Here is a 22,067-nt window from a genome sequence, read left to right as displayed (position 1 = left end):
TGTCTGTCTGTCTGTCTGTCTGTCTGTCTGTCTGTCTGTCTGTCTGTCTGTCTGTCTGTCTGTCTGTCTGTCTGTCTGTCTGTCTGTCTGTCTGTCTGTCTGTCTGTCTGTCTGTCTGTCTGTCTGTCTGTCTGTCTGTCTGTCTGTCTGTCTGTCTGTCTGTCTGTCTGTCTGTCTGTCTGTCTGTCTGTCTGTCTGTCTGTCTGTCTGTCTGTCTGTCTGTCTGTCTGTCTGTCTGTCTGTCTGTCTGTCTGTCTGTCTGTCTGTCTGTCTGTCTGTCTGTCTGTCTGTCTGTCTGTCTGTCTGTCTGTCTGTCTGTCTGTCTGTCTGTCTGTCTGTCTGTCTGTCTGTCTGTCTGTCTGTCTGTCTGTCTGTCTGTCTGTCTGTCTGTCTGTCTGTCTGTCTGTCTGTCTGTCTGTCTGTCTGTCTGTCTGTCTGTCTGTCTGTCTGTCTGTCTGTCTGTCTGTCTGTCTGTCTGTCTGTCTGTCTGTCTGTCTGTCTGTCTGTCTGTCTGTCTGTCTGTCTGTCTGTCTGTCTGTCTGTCTGTCTGTCTGTCTGTCTGTCTGTCTGTCTGTCTGTCTGTCTGTCTGTCTGTCTGTCTGTCTGTCTGTCTGTCTGTCTGTCTGTCTGTCTGTCTGTCTGTCTGTCTGTCTGTCTGTCTGTCTGTCTGTCTGTCTGTCTGTCTGTCTGTCTGTCTGTCTGTCTGTCTGTCTGTCTGTCTGTCTGTCTGTCTGTCTGTCTGTCTGTCTGTCTGTCTGTCTGTCTGTCTGTCTGTCTGTCTGTCTGTCTGTCTGTCTGTCTGTCTGTCTGTCTGTCTGTCTGTCTGTCTGTCTGTCTGTCTGTCTGTCTGTCTGTCTGTCTGTCTGTCTGTCTGTCTGTCTGTCTGTCTGTCTGTCTGTCTGTCTGTCTGTCTGTCTGTCTGTCTGTCTGTCTGTCTGTCTGTCTGTCTGTCTGTCTGTCTGTCTGTCTGTCTGTCTGTCTGTCTGTCTGTCTGTCTGTCTGTCTGTCTGTCTGTCTGTCTGTCTGTCTGTCTGTCTGTCTGTCTGTCTGTCTGTCTGTCTGTCTGTCTGTCTGTCTGTCTGTCTGTCTGTCTGTCTGTCTGTCTGTCTGTCTGTCTGTCTGTCTGTCTGTCTGTCTGTCTGTCTGTCTGTCTGTCTGTCTGTCTGTCTGTCTGTCTGTCTGTCTGTCTGTCTGTCTGTCTGTCTGTCTGTCTGTCTGTCTGTCTGTCTGTCTGTCTGTCTGTCTGTCTGTCTGTCTGTCTGTCTGTCTGTCTGTCTGTCTGTCTGTCTGTCTGTCTGTCTGTCTGTCTGTCTGTCTGTCTGTCTGTCTGTCTGTCTGTCTGTCTGTCTGTCTGTCTGTCTGTCTGTCTGTCTGTCTGTCTGTCTGTCTGTCTGTCTGTCTGTCTGTCTGTCTGTCTGTCTGTCTGTCTGTCTGTCTGTCTGTCTGTCTGTCTGTCTGTCTGTCTGTCTGTCTGTCTGTCTGTCTGTCTGTCTGTCTGTCTGTCTGTCTGTCTGTCTGTCTGTCTGTCTGTCTGTCTGTCTGTCTGCCTGTCCGTATGAACGCTGAGATCTCGGAAACTATAAAAGCTAGAAGATTGGCATTTTGCATGCAGATTCTAGGAGCTCCTACGCAGCGCAAGTTTGTTTCAAAAAGGTTCCACGTCCCCTCTAACGCCCACAAAGCCCCTCTAACGCCCACAGTTTTGAAGCTATTATGAAAATAGTAACTGATATGTATTCGCTTCGTCAATACCTATCGATTGGTCAATTAAAAAATTGCCACGCCCACTCTAACGCCCACAAACCCAATAAACGCTTAAACCTGTCCAGCGCCTACATTTCCGCCTTTCATGACCAGTAGTATCAATATCTGGCGGTAGATGGCGCAATACAATATACATTAGCACCATCTAGGAAATGGCATTGGAAAAAATCTGCCTTTTTTCTGTGGTCACTCTAATTCACAATATGTTAATGCAAATTTTAAATTATTTGAAATGGGGCGCGCATTTTGTCTCTTTTTGCTCGTATACGTTTTTCACAAGTGCATTCACCTGCGCTAGAGAGAGACGGAAGATGTGCAAGGCAGAATTGAAAGTTCTAGAAAGCCTCTTCTAGAAAGAGATCCCTGGGTAAAAATCGAGCGGCGAAAAACATATAAGAAGGCATATTTCTATTAGGTTGTTTAGCTGAGTAACGGGTATCTAATAGTCGAGGCACTCGACTATAGCGTTCTCTCTTGTTTTTTGATTCAAGTCGTCACTTGCAACTCGCTAAAACTGCAAAACCGATACATTTTTTTCGTCTATGTTTAACTGCAATTCTTGAAGAGGACAGCTGGATTAAAACAAAAATAACAGCTGATTAAAAAAGTTTGAGCTATTATGAGACAGTGTTGCCACACTTTTAGCGAAAATTTTAGCTTTTAATTTTTTATTTATGGTCTATGGGGGCGACCACTGTGCTACGCCGTAAATATAACATCGTGTGTTACGCACACAATAACCTGTGAGTAGACTTACAAAAACATACAAACATAAAATTCTTGCTGGTAGTGTGATTACTTTGCTGAAGGTGGTACATTACGGCATAAACAACCGTTGCTTTACGCCAGTGGTGCTCAAAACTGCCTTATGGCAGTGGAGTTACAGACACCATTAAAGGAAAAACACACGCACGCGAGTAACAAGTCACACACAGTCATGATAAAGACAACAACACTTTGTATTGTGAGATGAGGAAAAAAAAACTTCAATGGAATTTGTGGTTGGCCTGGCTTGTTCTTATCTATTAAGGACAGCGACACAAAGAGGAATCGGGGTGTGCATAGGCAAGCATTGCGAGTGACTTCCGTATGCTTAGTGCTATTACAAAAACAATTGTGCTCGTGTGCCATAGGAATGAGCACCCCTGCTTTACGCATACCAATACGCGTTAATTTTGTGTCTGCTTTTGCTCAAAACTATAACGCCGGGCTGCACACGTTCCGATTAGCTTTTCGTTTCTTCTTTGAACCGTAGCTTTTCAGCTCTCTACTCTGCCGCACTTTTCTACTACCGTTTATAATGACCAAAGATTTGGCAGCAGAGGCAAATGACGCAAAATTGACTCCCCTTTGTCTACAGCGCTCAAAAATGGAAGCCAGCATCGAAAACTTAGCGGCCAGAGTGGACCGATGGTCCGATGCAACCGAGCTCACCCACGAAGTGTTAGATTGTCATTTGCAAATTTTAGAGTCTTACTTTCGCCAGTTGTGTCAATTGCAAACACGAATTGAAGAGCTGAATTATGTTGACGACAGTAGAGCTAAGGTGGAAACATTGTTCATTAACGCCAAGAGCAAAATAAAATCTCTAATGAGTAAATACAACCATTCAGCAGACGTCAGTGTGTTGAATGCCTCCGCTAGTGTACATTCTTCCCGTTTGCCAAACTTGAAGTTGCCTCACTTCAATGGCAAATATGCGGACTACAAGCGATTTGAAGTCGCTTTTACAAATCTCGTGCACCTTCGACCTCTCAGCTATTGACAAATTTATTGATTTGTTGAGCTGCGTGGACAACTGAGGACAACTATTCAAACGTGACAACGTCATGAACGCTACTATGATAAATCTGCTTCTATCTGAGGTCGATGCCGAGACCAGGTTAAGAGGTTATATACTGTTGTATCGCTCAAAAAAATGAAATTTTATCGAATTTTTGTTGACACCATTAGAAATATTTATTACAAATTTTTTGCCGACGTTGTTTAGTTCATGTTTCTGGGTACTTATTAAAATTTTTTCATAAAAAAATATTAAATAATAAAAATGTTATGGCCAAATTCCAAGATCGTCTTTTTTCGATGGTGACTTGCGGTGGACATCATATCCCAAGAACGGTTCATCTCAAATCCCCAATTCAAAAAAATTTCCTTAGTGTATTGTATTCCCTAGTCCCTGAACGAAGGATTTGTAAAAATTTTGATTTAAAAAAAAATGGCGACGCACAGTGGCGCCTTTTGACTTTTTTTTGGTAATAAATCATAACTTTTGAACCAGTGAAGATAATTGAATGATGTAAACGGCAAATGATAGATAATTGATCCACCTTTCAAATTATAGCTTGAGACAGGGAGTGGGCGTGGCAGAGGCGTACTTACAAATCGGCAAAGTCAGAATTTAAAAACAAATCCATTTTTTTTCGACAAAAAAAAACTTTTTTTAAAAAGGTTTTTTTTTTTAGTTTCTTTTTTTTTGTTGTAATTTTTAAAATTATAAAAAAAAAGAAAATTGGGGTTTTAAAAAAAAATTTTTTTTTTAATGTTGTTTTGTTTAGTGTTTTTTTTTATGTTTTAATTTTTAAAAACTAAAAAAACAAAAAAAAAAGTTGAAGTTTTTTTTTTAAAAATAAAAATTTTTATATTTCATGTTTTTTGAAATAATGGTCATAATTTGGTAAACTTGGTAAATCCAATAGACTTAACATTTCTGGACTATAATTACTAGATTCTAACTCTGTGACAAGGTTGTGATTCCATGACCCTGGAATACAGTTTGGATTCGCACATACTAAATTCAATGCTTAGGCAGCGTAAGTTGTTTTGAGCTGGCAAAAGTTCCTATTTTCGTTTCTGAATAACTTTTAAACATGTTTTTTACAGTAATATGAAATCGTTAGAGCCGTTTTTGAGAAAAATAACAGAAACTAAAAAAAAGTTAAAAAAAATGTGTTTTGTGCATATCTTTTTAAATATTACAGTTACACAAATTACATATAGGAGGCGCTTAAAGCATTTTAAAATACCTTTTAAACAAGAAAAAGCACAAGTCTGTAGCTTCACTAGTTTAGAAGTTAAGGCCTTCCGTATTTTAGCTATTTATAGCTGTTTTCCCGCTAAACTAGCGGGTTTTTCCAAAAGTGGTAAAACTAAAGTTTCTTATATCTTATATTTTCATGACTTTAAAACAATGTTTTGGACAAATCTTTCACAAGGTTGCGCCATATGCAATTTCTTGGACCATGACTTGTTTCCCTTTTTTGGCTCTTAAAACCGCGGACGCAGGCGGACGCAGCTACAACTTTCGTAATATCAAGAAGAAAGTCCAAATAACGTTTTACGGATGTATAAAAAAAATAGTATTAAATAGTTTTTTTTTATTTTCCATCAAAGTTGAAAAATATGGAAAAAATGGACGTTTCGCAAATAACGCATAACTAAGAGATGCGGATGGCAAACTGCAATATGATTTACTTTTTTTTACTCTTAACTAACACACCAATCCGTGGAAAAAAGAAGCAAAGCGATTCAATGCCTAGTTTTTAAGAAAAACCCCCCGGAAGTGCGAAAAATTACCTAAAAACGGTGTGTTTTTTTAAAGTGAAAAATTGTTCACCTTTGAAAGGGCATATCTTTTACAAAAATTTTTTGATTTGAAAAAGGGTTACATATTTGTAATAGTGGATCAATTACCTGTCGATTGGTATGGGTCGCAACTTTCTAGGACAAAGTCGAAAAAGTGATTTATTGCACGTTTTTTGGCCCAAGGCGCAACTGTGCGACGGTTTTAACAAAAAATGTACTTTTTCAAGGTATACAATTTTGGATTTTATGTTATAAAAAAAGAAAATCCTTCGTTCAAGGACTAGCTATTGTTATAATAAATAAGTGGTCAAAATTTGGTGTCGATCGGATTAATACTTTTTTATACCCTTGCAGAGGGTGTTATAATTTCAGTCAGATGTTTGCAACGCAGTGAAGGAGACGTTTCCGACCACATAAAGAATATATATTTTTGATTAGTACCAATAGCCGAGTCTATCTAGCCATGTCCGACTGTCCGTTTCTATGCGAACTAGTCTCTCAGTTTTAAAGCTATCGCGATGAAACTTTCCCGAAAGTCTTCTTTCTATTGCAGGTAGTACATATGTCGGAGCAAGCCGGATCGGACCACTATATCTTAAGGCTCCCATAGGAATATTCAAACAAATATAAGAAAATTATGGCCGAAGCTAGCTTCCTTTCTTGTTTTAGAATAAATTATACTTGGGTTTAGTATAAATCGTTCTTGTTACTAATCGTGTCCACCGCAAAGGTAGTTTCGAAAAAACAAGATTCTGAGATAATCGCGTTTAAGGTTTCAAGTTTGTAACGGCCGATGTGCAGGTAGTGCGCTATAAATAGCTACAACTAATGCTTCTAATGCTCCGATCGTTATGATTTTTTGTAAGAGTATTCTCAACAGTATATACTTCAAGAATATGCAATAAAAAAAAATCGATTTTTTCATCTATCACAAATGTATACGAGTATAACCCCTTAAGCTACGATGAGAAGCAGTCATTTGAAAAGCTTCCAGACTGGGACGAATGCAGGAAATTGCTGACACACCGCTGTCAATTCTTGGAAGGCCGATCACGCGCCATCGTTAAAGGTCGAGCCATCGACACACAGCAACGAAAGAAGACAAACCAAATGCATTTGTCCAAATCGTTCATCACACCAAATGCCAGTTGCACATACTGTGACTCGGGCAGTCACTACATCACGCAAGTCGTTCTCTGCACTCCAACTCACGCAGTGGAAAGACTTCGTAAAGAAAGCCATGCTTTGCTTTAATTGCTTGCGCAAATAATATGTTATTACGGATTGTTCATCCAAATCTCGGTGCAAGGTTTGTCAGGGCGTTCATCACATTTTTTTGCATGCGTATAGCCTAAGTCCAACAAAGGCTGATTCGATGGCAAACCAACCACAACAGAGCCTGGTTCGAGATCACGCTAATTCTAACCAGCACAGCAGACCTAGGGTGTCTCTAATAGCGCGCACGGCCAAAAGAGGCATCATACAGACAGCACTAGTGCAGATCAAGAATTGATATGGAGACTTTCAAATTGTTCGGGCACTTCTAGACTCTGGATCCGAGGTGAATCTGATAACCGAAGAAACGGCCTAGCAAAAGTCTCACGTTTCTCAGTCCATAAGTGGGATTTTTAACACAGCTCAAACTGTAAACGTTTATACAGTTCTTATGTCTCGCGTCTCGGACTTCAAGTGATCTTCTCATTTCGCGGTGATCAAAAGAATTTGCAACCACCAGCCCAGCGAACCAATTGACATCTCACTATGGGACATTCCAAATGGATTAGTTTTGGCTGATCCAAACTTTGATCAATCTCACAGGATCGACGTGCTCATAGGAATAGAAGGATTCTTCGAGGCCATTCGGAGCGGAAAGTGCGAGGTTGGATTTAGTGAAGAGGAGCAGCATTATTGCGGCAACGTAGCTCTCACCAGCGACGGCCGTATTCAAGTGCGGCTCCCCTTTAAAATCGAACAACGAAGGTTAGGGCAATCGTATGATAGTGCATTCAAACGATTCATAATGCTGGAGCGCAGACATTCGCAGTCTTTTCAAATCGCTAATTTATATGAATTAAAATTTCCACTTGCAGCTCAAGTTTTTCGTTCGGACTTATATGTCGACGACCTTTTAACTGGTGCCAATGATATCAAAGAAGCTGCTCAGAAAAAGATACAAACTACAGAGCTACTCAGCAAGGAGGGATTAACCATGACGAAGTTCAACAGCAACTCAGCTGTTCTAGTGGAATCCTCCGACAACGAAATCCCGATGCAACTATATGAATGCAAATCAACTCGCTTGGCAGCCTTCAAAGGATTTGTTCGTATTCCACAACCAGGTGGAATTTTCGGAGAATCCTTCCAGAAGAACAGTGCTGTCAAAAGTAGCACGGGTTTTTGATTCACTTGGATTAATTGCGCCCATAATCATGAACCGCAAGATATTTATTCAGGATCTTGTCCTAAGGAATCTGTCTTGGGATGAACTAATCCCAGATGATTTAGTCAATACTTGGAACCTTTTTAAAACTTGACCTTCAAAATATTTCGCAAATACATGTTCCGCGCTTCGTATTCACATCACCCCACAACAAGGGAGAAATTCACGGGTTCGCAGACGCATTCAAGAGTGGATATGGGTGTTGTTTAAACGTACGCACAGAAGTCGACGGAGTTATCAGAATCCACTTTCTAATCGGCAAATCAATGGTAGCACCCATTAAAACTCTGTCCATCCCGAAATTAGACCTCTGTGCAGCAGTTCTACTAAGTCGAACCTACCACAAGTTTCAACAGAAACTGCAGCAGTACATATCCAAAATGTACTTCTGGACTGATGCAAAGACTGTACTGCAATGGCTTCGCAAGCATTCATCAGTTTTGCCAACCTTTGAATCCCATCGAGTTTCGGAACTTCAGCAACAGGATAAGAACATCGAGTGGCGTTATGTGCCCACTGCGAAGAATCCCGCAGACATAGTATCTCGCGGCTGTAGCGTTTCGGAGATACAAGAAAACATGTGGTTCACCGGTCCATACTTCCTCAAGCTTGCAGAAAAGGACTGGCCGACTCTAAAAGAATCAGTGGCTTTACGACAAGAAATATATCCTCCATTCAACGTTCAGCTACAAACCTCATTAATCAGCAACATTCTGTCTTCAGTTGACGTGAGCATCATTGATCAGGTTATCAATAACACTGTGCAGCATTTTTAGTGCTTTTTAAATTTACCTCGATGGATGCTATATTTTTGGATTCGTTACGAATTCCCAAGTTAAACTGCGTTTTCCAAAAAGTTCCCCGACGCAAGGATTCTTAGCAAAAGGACCTCAAAGTTCGAAAAATGCTGAAATTGGCCAACTTTGCGGAGCTCTCAGAGGCAAATGGATGCATGGTTTGATTCGATGTTAAAGTTTTTTAAAAGATACACCCCTTATCTTTTAAACCCCATACTTAAAAATTTTTTTAGATTTTTTTTAAGGCAGAAACAAATTCTAGAAAACATAGTCAAAAAACATAAAAGTATACAGCAGCGGTCAAAATGGTAGTAGTGTTGCCGCCCTGTGTATTTAAAAGTTTGTTGTTGTGATTGATCTTTTCCTGGTAATATTGTATTGATCATAATTTTACTATTAGACTAATTGGATAAGAAAAAATTACAACATCAAACTTTTAAAAACACAAGGCGGCAACACTGCTACTATTTTGACCGCAGCTGTATGTTTTTCAGTTTTTTGACTATGTTTTTTGGAATTAATTTCTGCCTTAAAAAAAATCCTAAAATTATTTTATGTATGGGGTTTGAAAGATAATGGGTGTATCTTTTAAAAAACTTTAACTTCGAACCAAGCCATGCATCCATTTGCCTCTGAGAGCTCCGCAAAGTTGGTCAATTTCAGCATTTTTCGAACTTTGAGGTCCTTTTGCTAAGAATCCTTGCGTCGGGGAACTATTTGGAAAACGCAGTTTAACTTGGGAATTCGTAACGAATCCAAAAATATAGCATTCATCGAGGTTAATTTTTGATGCTGCATAGTGTAATTCATCGACTTACATAAAGTCTTTGCGAACCCTTTCCTTTATTTTCCGCGTTTTTAATAAAGTTCCACCAGCTCATAAACCAAACACTCAAGAACTAGTTCATGTGCCAGCGACCGAGCTCACTGACACGTTTTGGCGAATAGAAACACATGTTCAGCACTCAGCATACAGCAAAGAGATAGGTTTGTTACGTAAAAATAAAGTTTTACAGCCAAGCATACAGGCACTGACATGAAGTCATGAAGTCAAGGCAAGAAATGCAACACTGGTCGTGGTTCGAGTCGGCGGAAGATTAGCAAACGCCCACATCCCGTTTGACTCAAAGCACCGTCCGATTCTAAGGACCATAGAATCGTAGAATTTCTTCAGAGGTCAAACTTATATGCCGGACCAAAGGTGCTGCTATCCTTGCTTCTTGAAAAAATGTGGGTCGGCAATGCTCGAGACTTAACGAGGAAGGTGGTACCCGCCTGTACCTGTACTTAGTCACCGGAGTCGACTTTTGTGGGCCATTTATGACGTCCTACAAAATAAGAAGCAAATCACCGTACAAGACCTATGCGTCAATCTTCGTTTGCTTTACGTCTAAAGCAATCCACATTGAGCTTGTGACTGACTTGACAACTAACTCATTTCTATCTTGCATCCAAACGTTCATCGCACGTCGTGGCCTTCCCAGACGCATTGTATGTGACAATGCGACAAATTTCTTCGAGGTAGCTTCTAAACTAATGGAGTTCAAACGTGCAGTCTTGAGTCAGGAGAGCATCAGCTTGCTGGAATCCTACAGCGACTGCAAGGGCTTCGAATTCAGCTTTATACCTTCAAGTTTTATCTGCTAAGGATGAAGCATCTCAACTCAACTCTCTGACACGATGGCAACGAATAACATTCCTGATGCAGCAGTTCTGGCGCATATGGCAGCGCGACTACATTCATACCCTGCAGAAGCGAACTAAGTGGACTCAGCCTCAAGATAACATCAGAGTTGGCCAGCTGGTGATCATTCACGAGGTCACAGCGCCTCCACAGCACTGGAACTTAGCACGAGTTACGGCTGTGATTTCTGGAAAGGACGACTGGGTTCGAGGCACTCTGCGCAGGCCAATACACAAAATCGCCCCCTTGCCTGTTGAATGTTCTTGAACTTACCCAGGTTCTTTCAACGGGGGGAGAATGTTGGGGAAGATCAGACTTAATTTTAAAGTGTAACAGAATCTGCAGCCTTACATAAATTTGGTATGTTTATGCACTTTGGTATTTTTGTAAGCGACAAAAGCCCTAATGAGTTCGCTTAAGTTTTTCTCTTGTATATCTCTCTCTTCACTTTTTATAATTCTACTCGCAACGAATCTGAAGTATTGAAGTCAGCAAATAAACATTATAACGTTTAAAAAATCACGCAATTATTACTATTTGAGCTGGGCTTGAAAGAATATAAATTTAAAGCTGCGTATAACCGCAAAAGTAACATTTGAGATTGATGTTATTCTAATACATTGTGATAAACAAAACCCATTTCTAAAAACTTTTTAAAAAAGTGTTGATATTAAGAAAACTTCTTCTTAAGAATGTGAAAAATGGTCCCATTTTAACAATTTCGGATAAATATATTTACATTTTTATAAAATATTAAAACATTTTTACTTTCTATCTTTAAAAATGTGTTTGACAGAGAAACAGGTTCATATCTTTCAAACTCACTCTATTTATCAAAAAACAATACGTTCTCACGGACAGACGGACAGACTGACGGACGGACAGTCGGACATGGCTAGATCGACTCGGCTGGATAATGTTTTATTCGGAAACCTCGTTTATCCCGGCGTAAAGAATTTTTTAAATTTTAAATTCTCTTAAAAAATACTTCATATTAAATTTTAAAATTTTTACAAATATTTTTATAAAGATATTAAGATATACCACAAAGTTGGATACCAAATATTAAAATAACGAAAACGAGTCTCAAGTGCAAGTATCATATATACTACCTGCCCTTCTTACGAAATATTGGTACATTATAACCAATTTAGAAATGCTCCTTGAATTTTAAAAATCCGCTTGGTTATTAATAACATAACAAAAGTAATGTCCGGGGGTGTCACAAAAAACCATTCCAACCAAATTTCCCCCGAATAGTAAATCTCGGTGTCACAGACGTCTTTTTTGACGGTTTCTAAATCCCCCGTACTTTGCCGGACGTTTTGATAAAATAAACCAACTTACAAATGCTTGTCAAAAATATAACTTTATTTAAGACAACTCTAATGAATTTTATGAACTATCTGCATAATAAAATTTTTATATTTACTTCGGGCTTTATTTATTTATAATACGCTTTTTAAAAAACCTCTCTAAAATAAGTAGCTAGTAGTATTAATAAAAACATGCGCCTTTGCAAAAAGGTGGCAGCACTGTCGTGAAAAATGTCCTATTTTTTCGCCGGATAAGCAGCTGGCCCAGAAGAAGAAGAAAACATGAATGTTAAAGTAAACAATTTATGTTTATTATAAATTTAAACTAATAAACGTTGCTAATTTTAAAGAGTAAACGTAGGTTAGCAGCACAAGATGCCATATTCTTGTGATTCATTCGCGAAAATATAGAAATTGTCAAAGCATTTTCTCAGGGCGGCCGCGTTCTTGTGACCACTGCTTGGAAGGACCTGGCCAATAAGTTAAATCCCCATGGACTACCATATAACACCGCTTCTGAAGATTCTCCTCTGCATTTTCCGAAAAAAGGAAATCTCTCGAATTTCTGTGACACCTACGGGTTTGATGGGCTGGCTTCTAAACCAACCGTCTCCAAATCCGTCCCCGGTTTCTGTGACCGATTGTGTTTCTAAGACTTTTTTATTTTAATATTTTGTATTCATTCAAACTTTATTTTGTTTTAAATTTGTTTTTTCATTAAGTTAGGCAGTGTAAACATCAGTTCCGAAGCCATTGGCTAGCATTTGCTGGTCAATCCAATCTCGTGCCAAAGCAACATTGGCGTAAGCTGCTGGCACTTCATCATTGCAACCGATCCCCCAAGCAACTATTCCATTCTGCTGATATCGGTTTTCTGATTTTGTTCCAATTGGACACACCAATGGGGCTCCACCATCGCCTTGGCAGGTATCAATGCCGCGTTGCCCACCTGCACATATAAATGACCTATCCAAGGCAAACTTGGGTCCAAGTCGAGTATTTCGAAGCTGGGCTTGACAAAAATTAAATGCGACAATTGGCAACGGCACTCGTTTCATTATGACACTATATTTCCCAACAGAACCAAAAACATCCTTTCCCCAGCCTGTAGAAAAACATGTGGTAGAGGGTTCCGGCTCTTGTTTTGGTAAGCATATAACGTTAATGTGATCATCTAAGATAAGCGGATCACTCAGAATTATAAGAGCAAAATCATTTGCTATGTTTCTGCTCTTGTATTGTGGATGTCTTATAACCGTTTGCGAAGTTCTTTCTTGATACGGTAGACGTTCTTTTGTTGTTTGTGTGTCCCACTCTCCTGCACGCACTATAAATGTTTCTGTTCCATGAGCTTCAACACAGTGCACCGCAGTCAAAACCACCTGTTGATGTATAAGTGACCCAGCACAGAAATAACTCAAGTTTCCGGAGTGCAATAAAGCCACCGTCCACGGAAACTCGCCAAACCCAGCTTCATTTTGCGTCACACCGGAAAGAGTAAAATCTAATCCACCTGTGTTGCGAACACCGCAGCCGCGTGGTTGGTTTGGTCTTTGAGTTAAAGGTGTTGGGTTTAAGGTGACATTACGCGTCCTGTTATCAGCACAACATACGTCTACAGATGCCGGACAGATCGGATCATCGGCGTTAAAACGAATATCTATTACACCAAATCCATCAAAAGATTCGTCCTCAGTCACACTATTCGTTGACGGGTCGCACTTATAATAAGGTACACAATTGCATGATGTAGTCTTGCCGCTAATTGAGTTAAATTCTTTCTGTGGACTTATGGGATCAATAGGCTCAGGTGTAACCACGAATCCAATTCCGCTATTTTGTGACGCAGGTCGGTTAGTGTTAGTGTTAAATATTTCTTCAATATTTTTCTGTGCGTTTATGTTTTGTTGAGGAGTAGGTGTAGAAAAATCGAATGTTAAAATCGCACACATTGCGACCAAAAGATTTTTGTAGTCCATCATCCAAATCTGTAAACAAAAAATGTAATAAGGAAATTATTATTAAGTTAAAATAGTTAAATTTCAAAAATATAAATAAAATTTAAGTTAATATAAAGTAGTTTTCCTTTAAATTTTCACTCATGCAAATTTAAAAATCGGACAACGTTTGAGCATCGAGAAAAGTTTCTTGTTCATAGAAAATTTGTCTTTGAATATAGAATTATGTTCTTGCTACCAAATTTCAAGAAATGATTATTTAATTATACCCGTTACTCGTAGAGTAAAAGGGTATATTGTATTCGTGCAAAAGTATGTAACAGCTAGAAGGACGCTGCCGACCGCTGCTTTAAACCAGCATAGGGTTTTGTTCTGAGCTGCCTAGTGCAAATTACTCACACAAATATAAAACAAAATGTCAACGTATATGTGTGCCGACCGCTGGTTTAAAGCAGTGGTGGCCAGCAGAAGCAGCACACATCGCCGAAGTCACCCCCGTCGGGAAGAACTGTTCCACTACGGCGACACTTCCCGAAGTCACTTCTGGAAGTTACTCAGAAGACACTTGTAGAAGATACCTAGAAGACTCTTTCCCAATTGGAAAATATGTTTTTGTGCTCTTTCTTCATGTTTATTCTTTCAACACATTTATTGAAATACTAGCAATACCCGAAGCGACGTTGTCCGCTACTATAAGCAAAGCATTTATTGCTGATTTTTTCATATTTCCAAATTCAAATTAATATCCGAGTAAAATCCCGCCTAACCTTAGCTAAACAGTAAATCCACCTAAAGCGCACTAACATTCTATCCATATCCTTCTAGCCATAACATACCTTACCTTAACACCGCATTAACCCTAATATTACCTCACCTTAACCCCACGTATTTTATTCTCTAATGCTGTTTTCACTATTTCGTCGTCTTAACCCACCCTAACACCAGTTTTTTCTCTTCTTAGCTAACCTAACTTTAGTCTCACCTGAAAAAAATGTTTCCTTACTATACTTACTAACTTTAACTTCACTTTTTCTTATTTAAACTTGTTTGTCACCTTGGCCCAAAGGAACCTTACCTTTCTTACCTTCACCTTTGCATCACCTTTAAACCTTCTTTACATTATTTTTACCCTAATCTATCTAATACCTCCTTAATCGCAACTTAACCCCGCACTAACCTCACCTTATTCCCACCGTAACTCCACCGTTCTGGTAGCCTAAATATATCATTTTTGTTAGCTTTGCGAACGCAGAGAAAAACACGTACTATTTTTTTTTACAGTTTTTTCGAACAGATCTAAAGCCTAAAAACCTTAAAAACTTAAAAAAAGAATATATTAAAAATTACACTTATATACCTACCCCTCGCCTTTAACACAATTTAAACCCAATTTTTTAAAAAGTTTTGTAGGTACGTTTCAGCTGGTACAATTTCCAGATTATGAACGTTGTGCGAATACGACCTTTTCTTAAATTGGAATGTTATTTGTGCACGCATATATTTCATTTTATGTTTTTAAAGTACATAAATGCATATGTTCGTATGAATGTGTGTATACGCATATCTCAATAGTTTTTCTAATTTCTTTACAGTTTAAGAGTAGAGCCCAGAAACTAAAACTCCTGAATATTTTACGGGATACATACACATTTTGATTTAGAATTGCATCCATTAGGTGTTTTATCCTAATTTAATCATCATATACTTATGTAGGGGAGAGTGGGGTAATTTCGTCACAGGGGCAATTTCGTCACCTGCAATATCTCGGAATCCATAAGTCTTAAAAATATATAATTTTTTTTGGTTTAGTCCCTCAAGACGGCATGACACAACCAATGCATTTTTTTTGCACAGAAGGCCAAGATAATTAAGCTATAATATTAAATGTGTTTTTACAGTTCAAAAGCTACATTTAGTTCTCGACGAAATTTTTTCTGTATGCCACAATTGAAAAGGGGATAAGATACACGATTTTTTATATAATACACAGTGCTATAATGTGCATTTCTGCGTTTGTAATTTTTAACTTCGCGCCTAATTTCGGAAGAAAAATAATTATTTCTAAAAAAGTACTGTTTGGGGAAATTTCGCTACCCTATGCTTAGGGTAAATTCGCACCTATTTTAAATACATATTTTTTTATTTGACTAGCTGGCTAACGAACAGGCTACCGGCAGCAGCAGCAAAAATAGGACGTCAACAAAAATGGTACGCTTGATCAGTGTAGCATATTTACATGCGAAAAGTTCCCTACATTTATCAGGTGACGAAATTGCCCCAGTGGTGTGGCGATTTTACCCCCCTATGTAGCGGGATTGCCCCAGTATATTGGTTTTACTCTTTAATTTTTTATAAATCACCAAGGTAATTAAAAAAAAGAGGAATGTCACATTTTAAAGCTTGGTGCTAACCGCATTCAACAATAAAAGTAGAAATATGATAACGTGTCTCAAGATGGACAAAAAATAGCTTTGAAAAAATGCTGACGAAATTACCCCACTCTCCCCTACATGCCAATTTTTCGATGTGTGTGTGTGTGTTTGGGTTTCTTAAATTCAAATGTGAAAACCAATCAAAAACTGTTTAAAATAAAAACAAAAACTCCTTATGCATTTTTCGGGTTAGCTTCACACTTTGACTAAGAATTGCATCTATTAAATTATTCGTTCTGGTGTCCAAATAGTAAAATTTTGATCAGGTGATCCCAGCGGGAAAGTGAGAAGTTGGTTTTTGTGTTCTTGAAATCATGTTCCTTTTTGCAGGCGGCGGTGTGGGGATACATAATTTCTGAGCGTTAAATGGGGGTGGGTTTCTGAGTAGCATCAATATCAGGCCACTTATGCGCTGCGTGATTTCTGTGGCACTACGATTATAATATTTTTTAACAAAAAAATCACCAACTTATAATATTCAAAAATCTTATGATTTACACCAAAACCAAAAGACTTGTTCTCACATTTAGTTTTAATTTTTAGTAATTTTAAAATTCGTAGAAAAATATTAATAATTGTTAATCAAAACAAGAGAGAACGCTATAGTCGGGTTGGTGTCCCGACTATCTAATACCCAGCTAAAGGGATTGCGAACGCTGTACTCGTGTTGGTGTCCCGACTAATAATCGTAACTCAGCTAAAGGGAGTGCGAGGGAGATAGATATATAAATTTTGATTGCGTATAACTTTTTAATGAATGGTCCGATTTGAAAAATGTCTTCTACATTTCGATAGGTATAAATAAATCTCGAAAATCTTTAAAGATGTGGGCGCAGGACCCATTTTAAAATCGTTAGAGGGCGATTGTGGGCGTTAGAGGGGGCGTGGCGCTCGGCTAAAATAAACTTGCGCTGCGTAGGAAGCCAAAGAATGTGTGTGGGAAATCTCAACCTTCTAGTTTTTGTAGTTTCTGAGATCTCAGCGTTCATACAGACAGACAGACGGACAGACGGACATGGCTAGATCGACTCGGCTAGTGCCCCTGATCAAGAATATATATACTTTATGGGGTCGGAAACGCTTCCTTCTAGCTGTTACATACTTTTGCACTTTTAAACTATATAACTATTATCATAATGTCTATAATGATAATATTAATTTATTTTACTCAACATTTATCAAATAATAATAAGAATGAATGTGGGATTCAACAAAATTATAGAGAAATGCCACGGTAAGACGATTAAAATATTTGACCACACTTATCAAGAAATTACATTAAATTACAAAGAAAACTATTTTTTTTTTTACATTTTTAAAAATTTTCTGTGAAATATAATAATTTGATCGTCAGATCGTGTCCTAAGCCATTTTTAAGTGTTGTTTAAATATTAAAATTCGTGTTGGTGGTATTGATAACACGAAAAATGCCTAATATACCTATAATATTCGTAACCTTTAATGATTACGGTCCCTGAAAAGTATTGTTTAAACGAAATATTTATTCGGCACCCAAGGGTGACCCTACTTAACGACGAAATTTACACCAAATTTATCTGTAATTTTGGTATTTTCAAGAATATAATGCAGGGTCATATTATTTTTAAATTTGTTGGAAAAAGTGAAAAAAAGTGAAAACAGTTCATTTTAATCTAAAAAACAATAAAAAGGTGAGTGATAAAACAAATTTTGTCTTTTTATAATCCTTATTTCAGCGTTACAAATGTTAGTATGACAGATATTTTCGCCATTAATAAATATACGCCTCCGGATGCTATCTTCAACACAAAATTCTGCATTTCAGTGACACTTGAAATGTTTTTAACCTTTACCATTGGTAAATGGTGTGAGGTGTTCATTAAATGGTTGTATAAATAGTACTTTAGTACTAACTTAGTTGTTTAACTTAATCAAAATATTACATTTATTTCAGCCAGGCCGACTGAGACTTCTTGGGACCAAAAGTGTTGCGCCTGCGTTTGTCATATTTTATTTTTTCTTCTCATAGTTTTTGATATAGATACACGACATAAAACAACTGAACAAAGGGTAAATGATCAGCCATGGCAAACCTGGCATAATTTCTGGAGAGATCCTTTAATTTTGTGCGGAGACCTAATAATGGTAATTACTCTTATTATTATTCCTGGTCTTACATTCATATCTTAATTATTTTTGATATTTTCAGAAGACTGACAAGAAATGGATACCTAAGAACCGCATTCGGCCAAGCAAAACCCGGGAATGCTTCAGGCATTACAAATTTTTAGTTCCAATGTTTCGATTGTAAATATTATTAATAAATACACAAACAAATATTACAAAAAAAATGATTTTTATTGTGGAAAATCAGATACTGCAAAGCAGTGCAAAACCAAAACTGCGAGGGTCTGGAAAAACCAAAACTGGGAGGGTGTAGAAAAGCAGATATTGCAAGTGGAGGAAAACCATAACTGGGTACGTGTGGAAAAACTATAATGCGGGAAGTCGAAAAACCAGTGGATTTTGTCCTGCATTCTTCTGCCAGAGATCCAGATAGAAACCTCATTTCCCCTGTTCAGACGAACACTAATAAAAATAAAATATAATACTTTATGAGCTCTGGGCATGTCATGTGACAATTGTAAATCGACCCAGAGTCATAAACTATGATCTGTAATTTTAAACCCTACAAGGGAGCGGTGTCTGTGCAGGCCACTTGAGCCTAACCGAAAATAAGCACTTGAGATGTTTCTCGTATTGCACCACGGGTTCCTGTGCGGGGTCAAATGATAATTCTCCCGCTCAGGCAGACGCGGCCTCTGCGTAGGCCACAGATAAAACCAGAATAAGAATTTCATGTTAGTTTCCTAAGCAGGGACTTAGAAAATAAAATTCAGTTTTAATACAGAACTCAACTGAAAAGGTTGTTTTATTTAATTCATCCCTTTCATTTTTGGTCCTTCGACAACTCTGCAGTTTTCCCCCACCAGTGGTAAGAGACTCAGAACTTAGGCCAGCACCTAAAAAATAAAATCTGTAACACTTACAGTTTTGTTTAAGGTGTTAATGAATAATTGACTCTTGTTGTCCCCCACCAGTGGTAAGAAACAGAGTAAAAAATTGTAAAAAGCAAAAAGATATAAAAGAATCTTTTCTGTTATAACAAATTAATCAATTATAGTATTGCAACAAAAACGTCAAAGTTTGTTGTGAAAGTGGTCGAGAAATCGACAAATTACAAAATAAAAATAATTTTGCCATCGAGCAATTATTATTTTTGGCGTTTTCGAGGCCTTCAACATCGAAAAAGTGATTTAATAAAATCAGGCGTATTCGAGGCCGACATCGAAAAAGTGATCACGGGTGTAAAAAGTGACTCCCGAAGTTACAAATAAAAAGTGACTCCTAAATTTAATAATATCAAAGTGACCCCAAAAAGAAATTCAAATAAGAAGTGACTCCCAAATTTATTGAAAAAATAACGAAAAAAAGTCGTATCAAAAAGCTAAACTTTGGACGGGTATAATAATATCAAAGTGACCCCAAAAAATAAAATAAATACAAAAAAATAAGTGACTCCCAATATAGAAACCAAAGCAATAAAAATCCCAAAAAATCTAAAAAAAAAAAAAAAAAAAAAAAAAAAAAAAAAAAAAAAAACTCAAATCATCTTTAAACCTGCATACAAGGACTCCAGGACTTCAGCACGTCTACGACTACTACAACTACAAGAGCGAGGACAGCATCGGAACAATTAGCGGAAAAAACAAAACATCGAAGATTCAGCAGCGACAACAACAGCGGCAAAAATATATAGGATCAGATAAGTCCTATATATCAAATTCAATTTTTTTTTTAAATACAAATATTATATTATTACATTATTATTATTATATTATATTATTATATAAAAATATTATTTAAGTTTTCGAGAACTAAATTCAAGTTTAAATAATTACAAATAAAGTAAAAAGTATATATAAAATGTTGTCCGATCAAACTATCGCACTGATCAAAAGGCAGGTGGAGATCACAAACGCCAGTAAGGCGCTTGAAGATCTCCCGAGCTTATCATTTGAATATTTGAAGAAATTTGATGAGCTGAAGGCCGAGTGCATGGAAAATCACAAAGCTTTGATGCATATTGGAGTAGTCGCGCATGACTACTTCACTAAGAATCATTACGAGCAAATGCTCTCTATTTTCAATAAAATTAAAATGCGAATAGATACAGTGTTAGCTGAATCTGATAAGTCCGATGGGAAATTAATGGTGAAAGAGCAAAATATAGAAACAAATTTAAACTGCGAAAGCCAGTTAGATACTGCGATAGAGCAGTTAGAAAAATATTTAAAGGATACTTTTGAGGATATTCAAAATGATAAATTTCAGACTTTTGAAATTAGGATTGGGAAGATTAATTTTTATTGGGATAAGCTAGTTCTTTTAAAGCAGGGAAACACTACGGACGTCACGATTAAAAGGTATACTGATATATTGGAAGAATTAGCATTCGATATTTCCATGGTTACCAAAGATATGAGAAAAAAACTCGAGAAAATTGTGCCTAATAAGGTAGAAGTTGGAAATCATAAAATTGATGATTTGCCAACGCTACCTAAAATTCAGGTACCCACATTTTATGGAGATTCCAAAGATTGGGACCTATTTTATGAGTTATTTAATGAACTCATACATTTAAGGGAGGATCTCAGTCCTTCCTTAAAATTTAATTACCTTAAAATCTCGCTTAAGGGAGAAGCCAGGAATGTGGTTTCTCACTTATTGTTGGGATCAGGTGATAACTATGAGGCCGCTTGGGAATTGTTAACCAAGCGGTATGAAAATAAAAGGAAAATTTTTTCCGATCAGATTAATCGCCTTCTTGATCTCCAAAATCTAAATGTGGAATCAGTTCGGCAATTAAGAATGTTTATTGACACAATTAATGAGTCAATTCACATGATAAAATTAAAGGCACAAATTTCAGACGAGGTTGATATAGTCTTTGCACACATAATAATCAGAAAATTTAACAAAGAAGCTCTGCAACTATATGAGAGCCATGTTAAAAAAACGAAAGAAATTCAAGCATTGTCCGATGTCATTGAATTTTTAGAGCAACGACTCAGTTCGATTAGCTCAGTTCAGGATAAAAACCTGCTAAAAAAGTGTTTAGTAGCAATATGAAAGAATTGTCTACTAACAGTTGTCCGATGTGCAAAAGTACGGGACATTTGATACTACAGTGTCAAAAATTTAAGGCTTTGAATCCATCTGAACGGATGGAAAAAGTAAAAAAGGCACATTTGTGTTTTAAGTGCCTTAAACACTCTTATAGTAAGAAATGTCAAAGTGACATTTCATGCTCGATTTGTAAAAAAAATCACCATAGTATGCTACACATTTACGTCAAGTCTAAAACAGACCAAAAAGTAGAAAAAACGAATGAAAATAAAGTAAACTCGTGTATGACATCGGATCAAGCGTTGCTAGCTACAGCACGCATTCAAATTCAAACCTCTGAGGGAGGTTTCGAAAATTTCCGAGCTTTGATCGACAGTGGTTCTCAAAGCACAATAATTTCAGAAGAATCTGCGCAGATTCTGAAATTGCCCAAAATTCGGTCTCAAACTGAGATCAGTGGAGTATCGTCCACGGGAAAGTGCATCTCGAAGCACAAGATAAATCTTTCAATTAAACGAAATAATTCCCAGAAAACGATAAGAGTTGAAGCACTTATACTTCCAAAACTAATGAGGGCTCTCCCAGTCAACACTGTTAATGTTGACAAAACAAAGTGGGAGAAGTACACTTTGGCTGACCCAGACTTTAATAAGCCGGGTCGTGTAGATCTGATAATTGGGGCAGATCTATACACTCACATTCTGCAAAATGGAGTGGTCAAAATTAATGGCCTCCTCGGTCAAAAAACCGATTTCGGGTGGATTGTCTCTGGATGCAAAAAATCCAAAGGTAAGAAGACAATAGTAGCAACCACCATCGAATTAAAAGATATGGATCGGTATTGGGAAGTTGAGGAAGAAGACAAAAATGATATCGAATCTGAAATATGTGAAAATCATTTCATAAAAACTACGAAAAAAGGTTC

The 22,067-nt window shown here is 37.7% G+C and overlaps 1 protein-coding gene and 1 long non-coding RNA gene across 6 annotated transcripts in view; one reads left to right on the top strand and one right to left on the bottom strand.

Moving 5' to 3' along the window:
- Nucleotides 1-11,859: 11,859 nt before the first annotated feature.
- Nucleotides 11,860-22,067, bottom strand: part of LOC138913375 (phenoloxidase-activating factor 2) — a 166,559-nt gene continuing 156,351 nt past the window's right edge. The window contains exon 2 of one of the 3 annotated variants that reach the window (XM_070216940.1): nucleotides 11,860-13,571. In XM_070216940.1, the coding sequence (XP_070073041.1) occupies nucleotides 12,306-13,565 (1,260 nt within the window). In that variant the 5' untranslated portion in view covers nucleotides 13,566-13,571 and the 3' untranslated portion in view covers nucleotides 11,860-12,305. The remainder of the gene's footprint in view (nucleotides 13,572-22,067) is intronic. The other 2 variants (XM_070216939.1, XM_070216938.1) reach the window with 2 other exon arrangements.
- LOC138913597 (uncharacterized) lies at nucleotides 17,581-18,297 on the top strand. Of its 3 annotated transcripts, XR_011419390.1 has the most exons (4): nucleotides 17,581-17,643; nucleotides 17,704-17,838; nucleotides 17,907-18,097; nucleotides 18,162-18,297. It is a non-coding gene; the product is annotated as an uncharacterized lncRNA (long non-coding RNA). The 3 variants fall into 3 exon arrangements; XR_011419391.1 differs by lacking the exon at nucleotides 17,581-17,643 and having other exon boundaries at nucleotides 17,673-17,838; nucleotides 17,911-18,097; XR_011419389.1 differs by lacking the exon at nucleotides 17,581-17,643 and having other exon boundaries at nucleotides 17,674-17,838.

Source organism: Drosophila takahashii, chromosome 3R (assembly GCF_030179915.1).
Source record: "Drosophila takahashii strain IR98-3 E-12201 chromosome 3R, DtakHiC1v2, whole genome shotgun sequence".
NCBI lineage: Eukaryota > Metazoa > Arthropoda > Insecta > Diptera > Drosophilidae > Drosophila > Drosophila takahashii.
The sequence above is the reverse complement of the archived record's forward strand: the minus strand, read 5'-3'. Positions and strand labels throughout refer to the sequence as shown.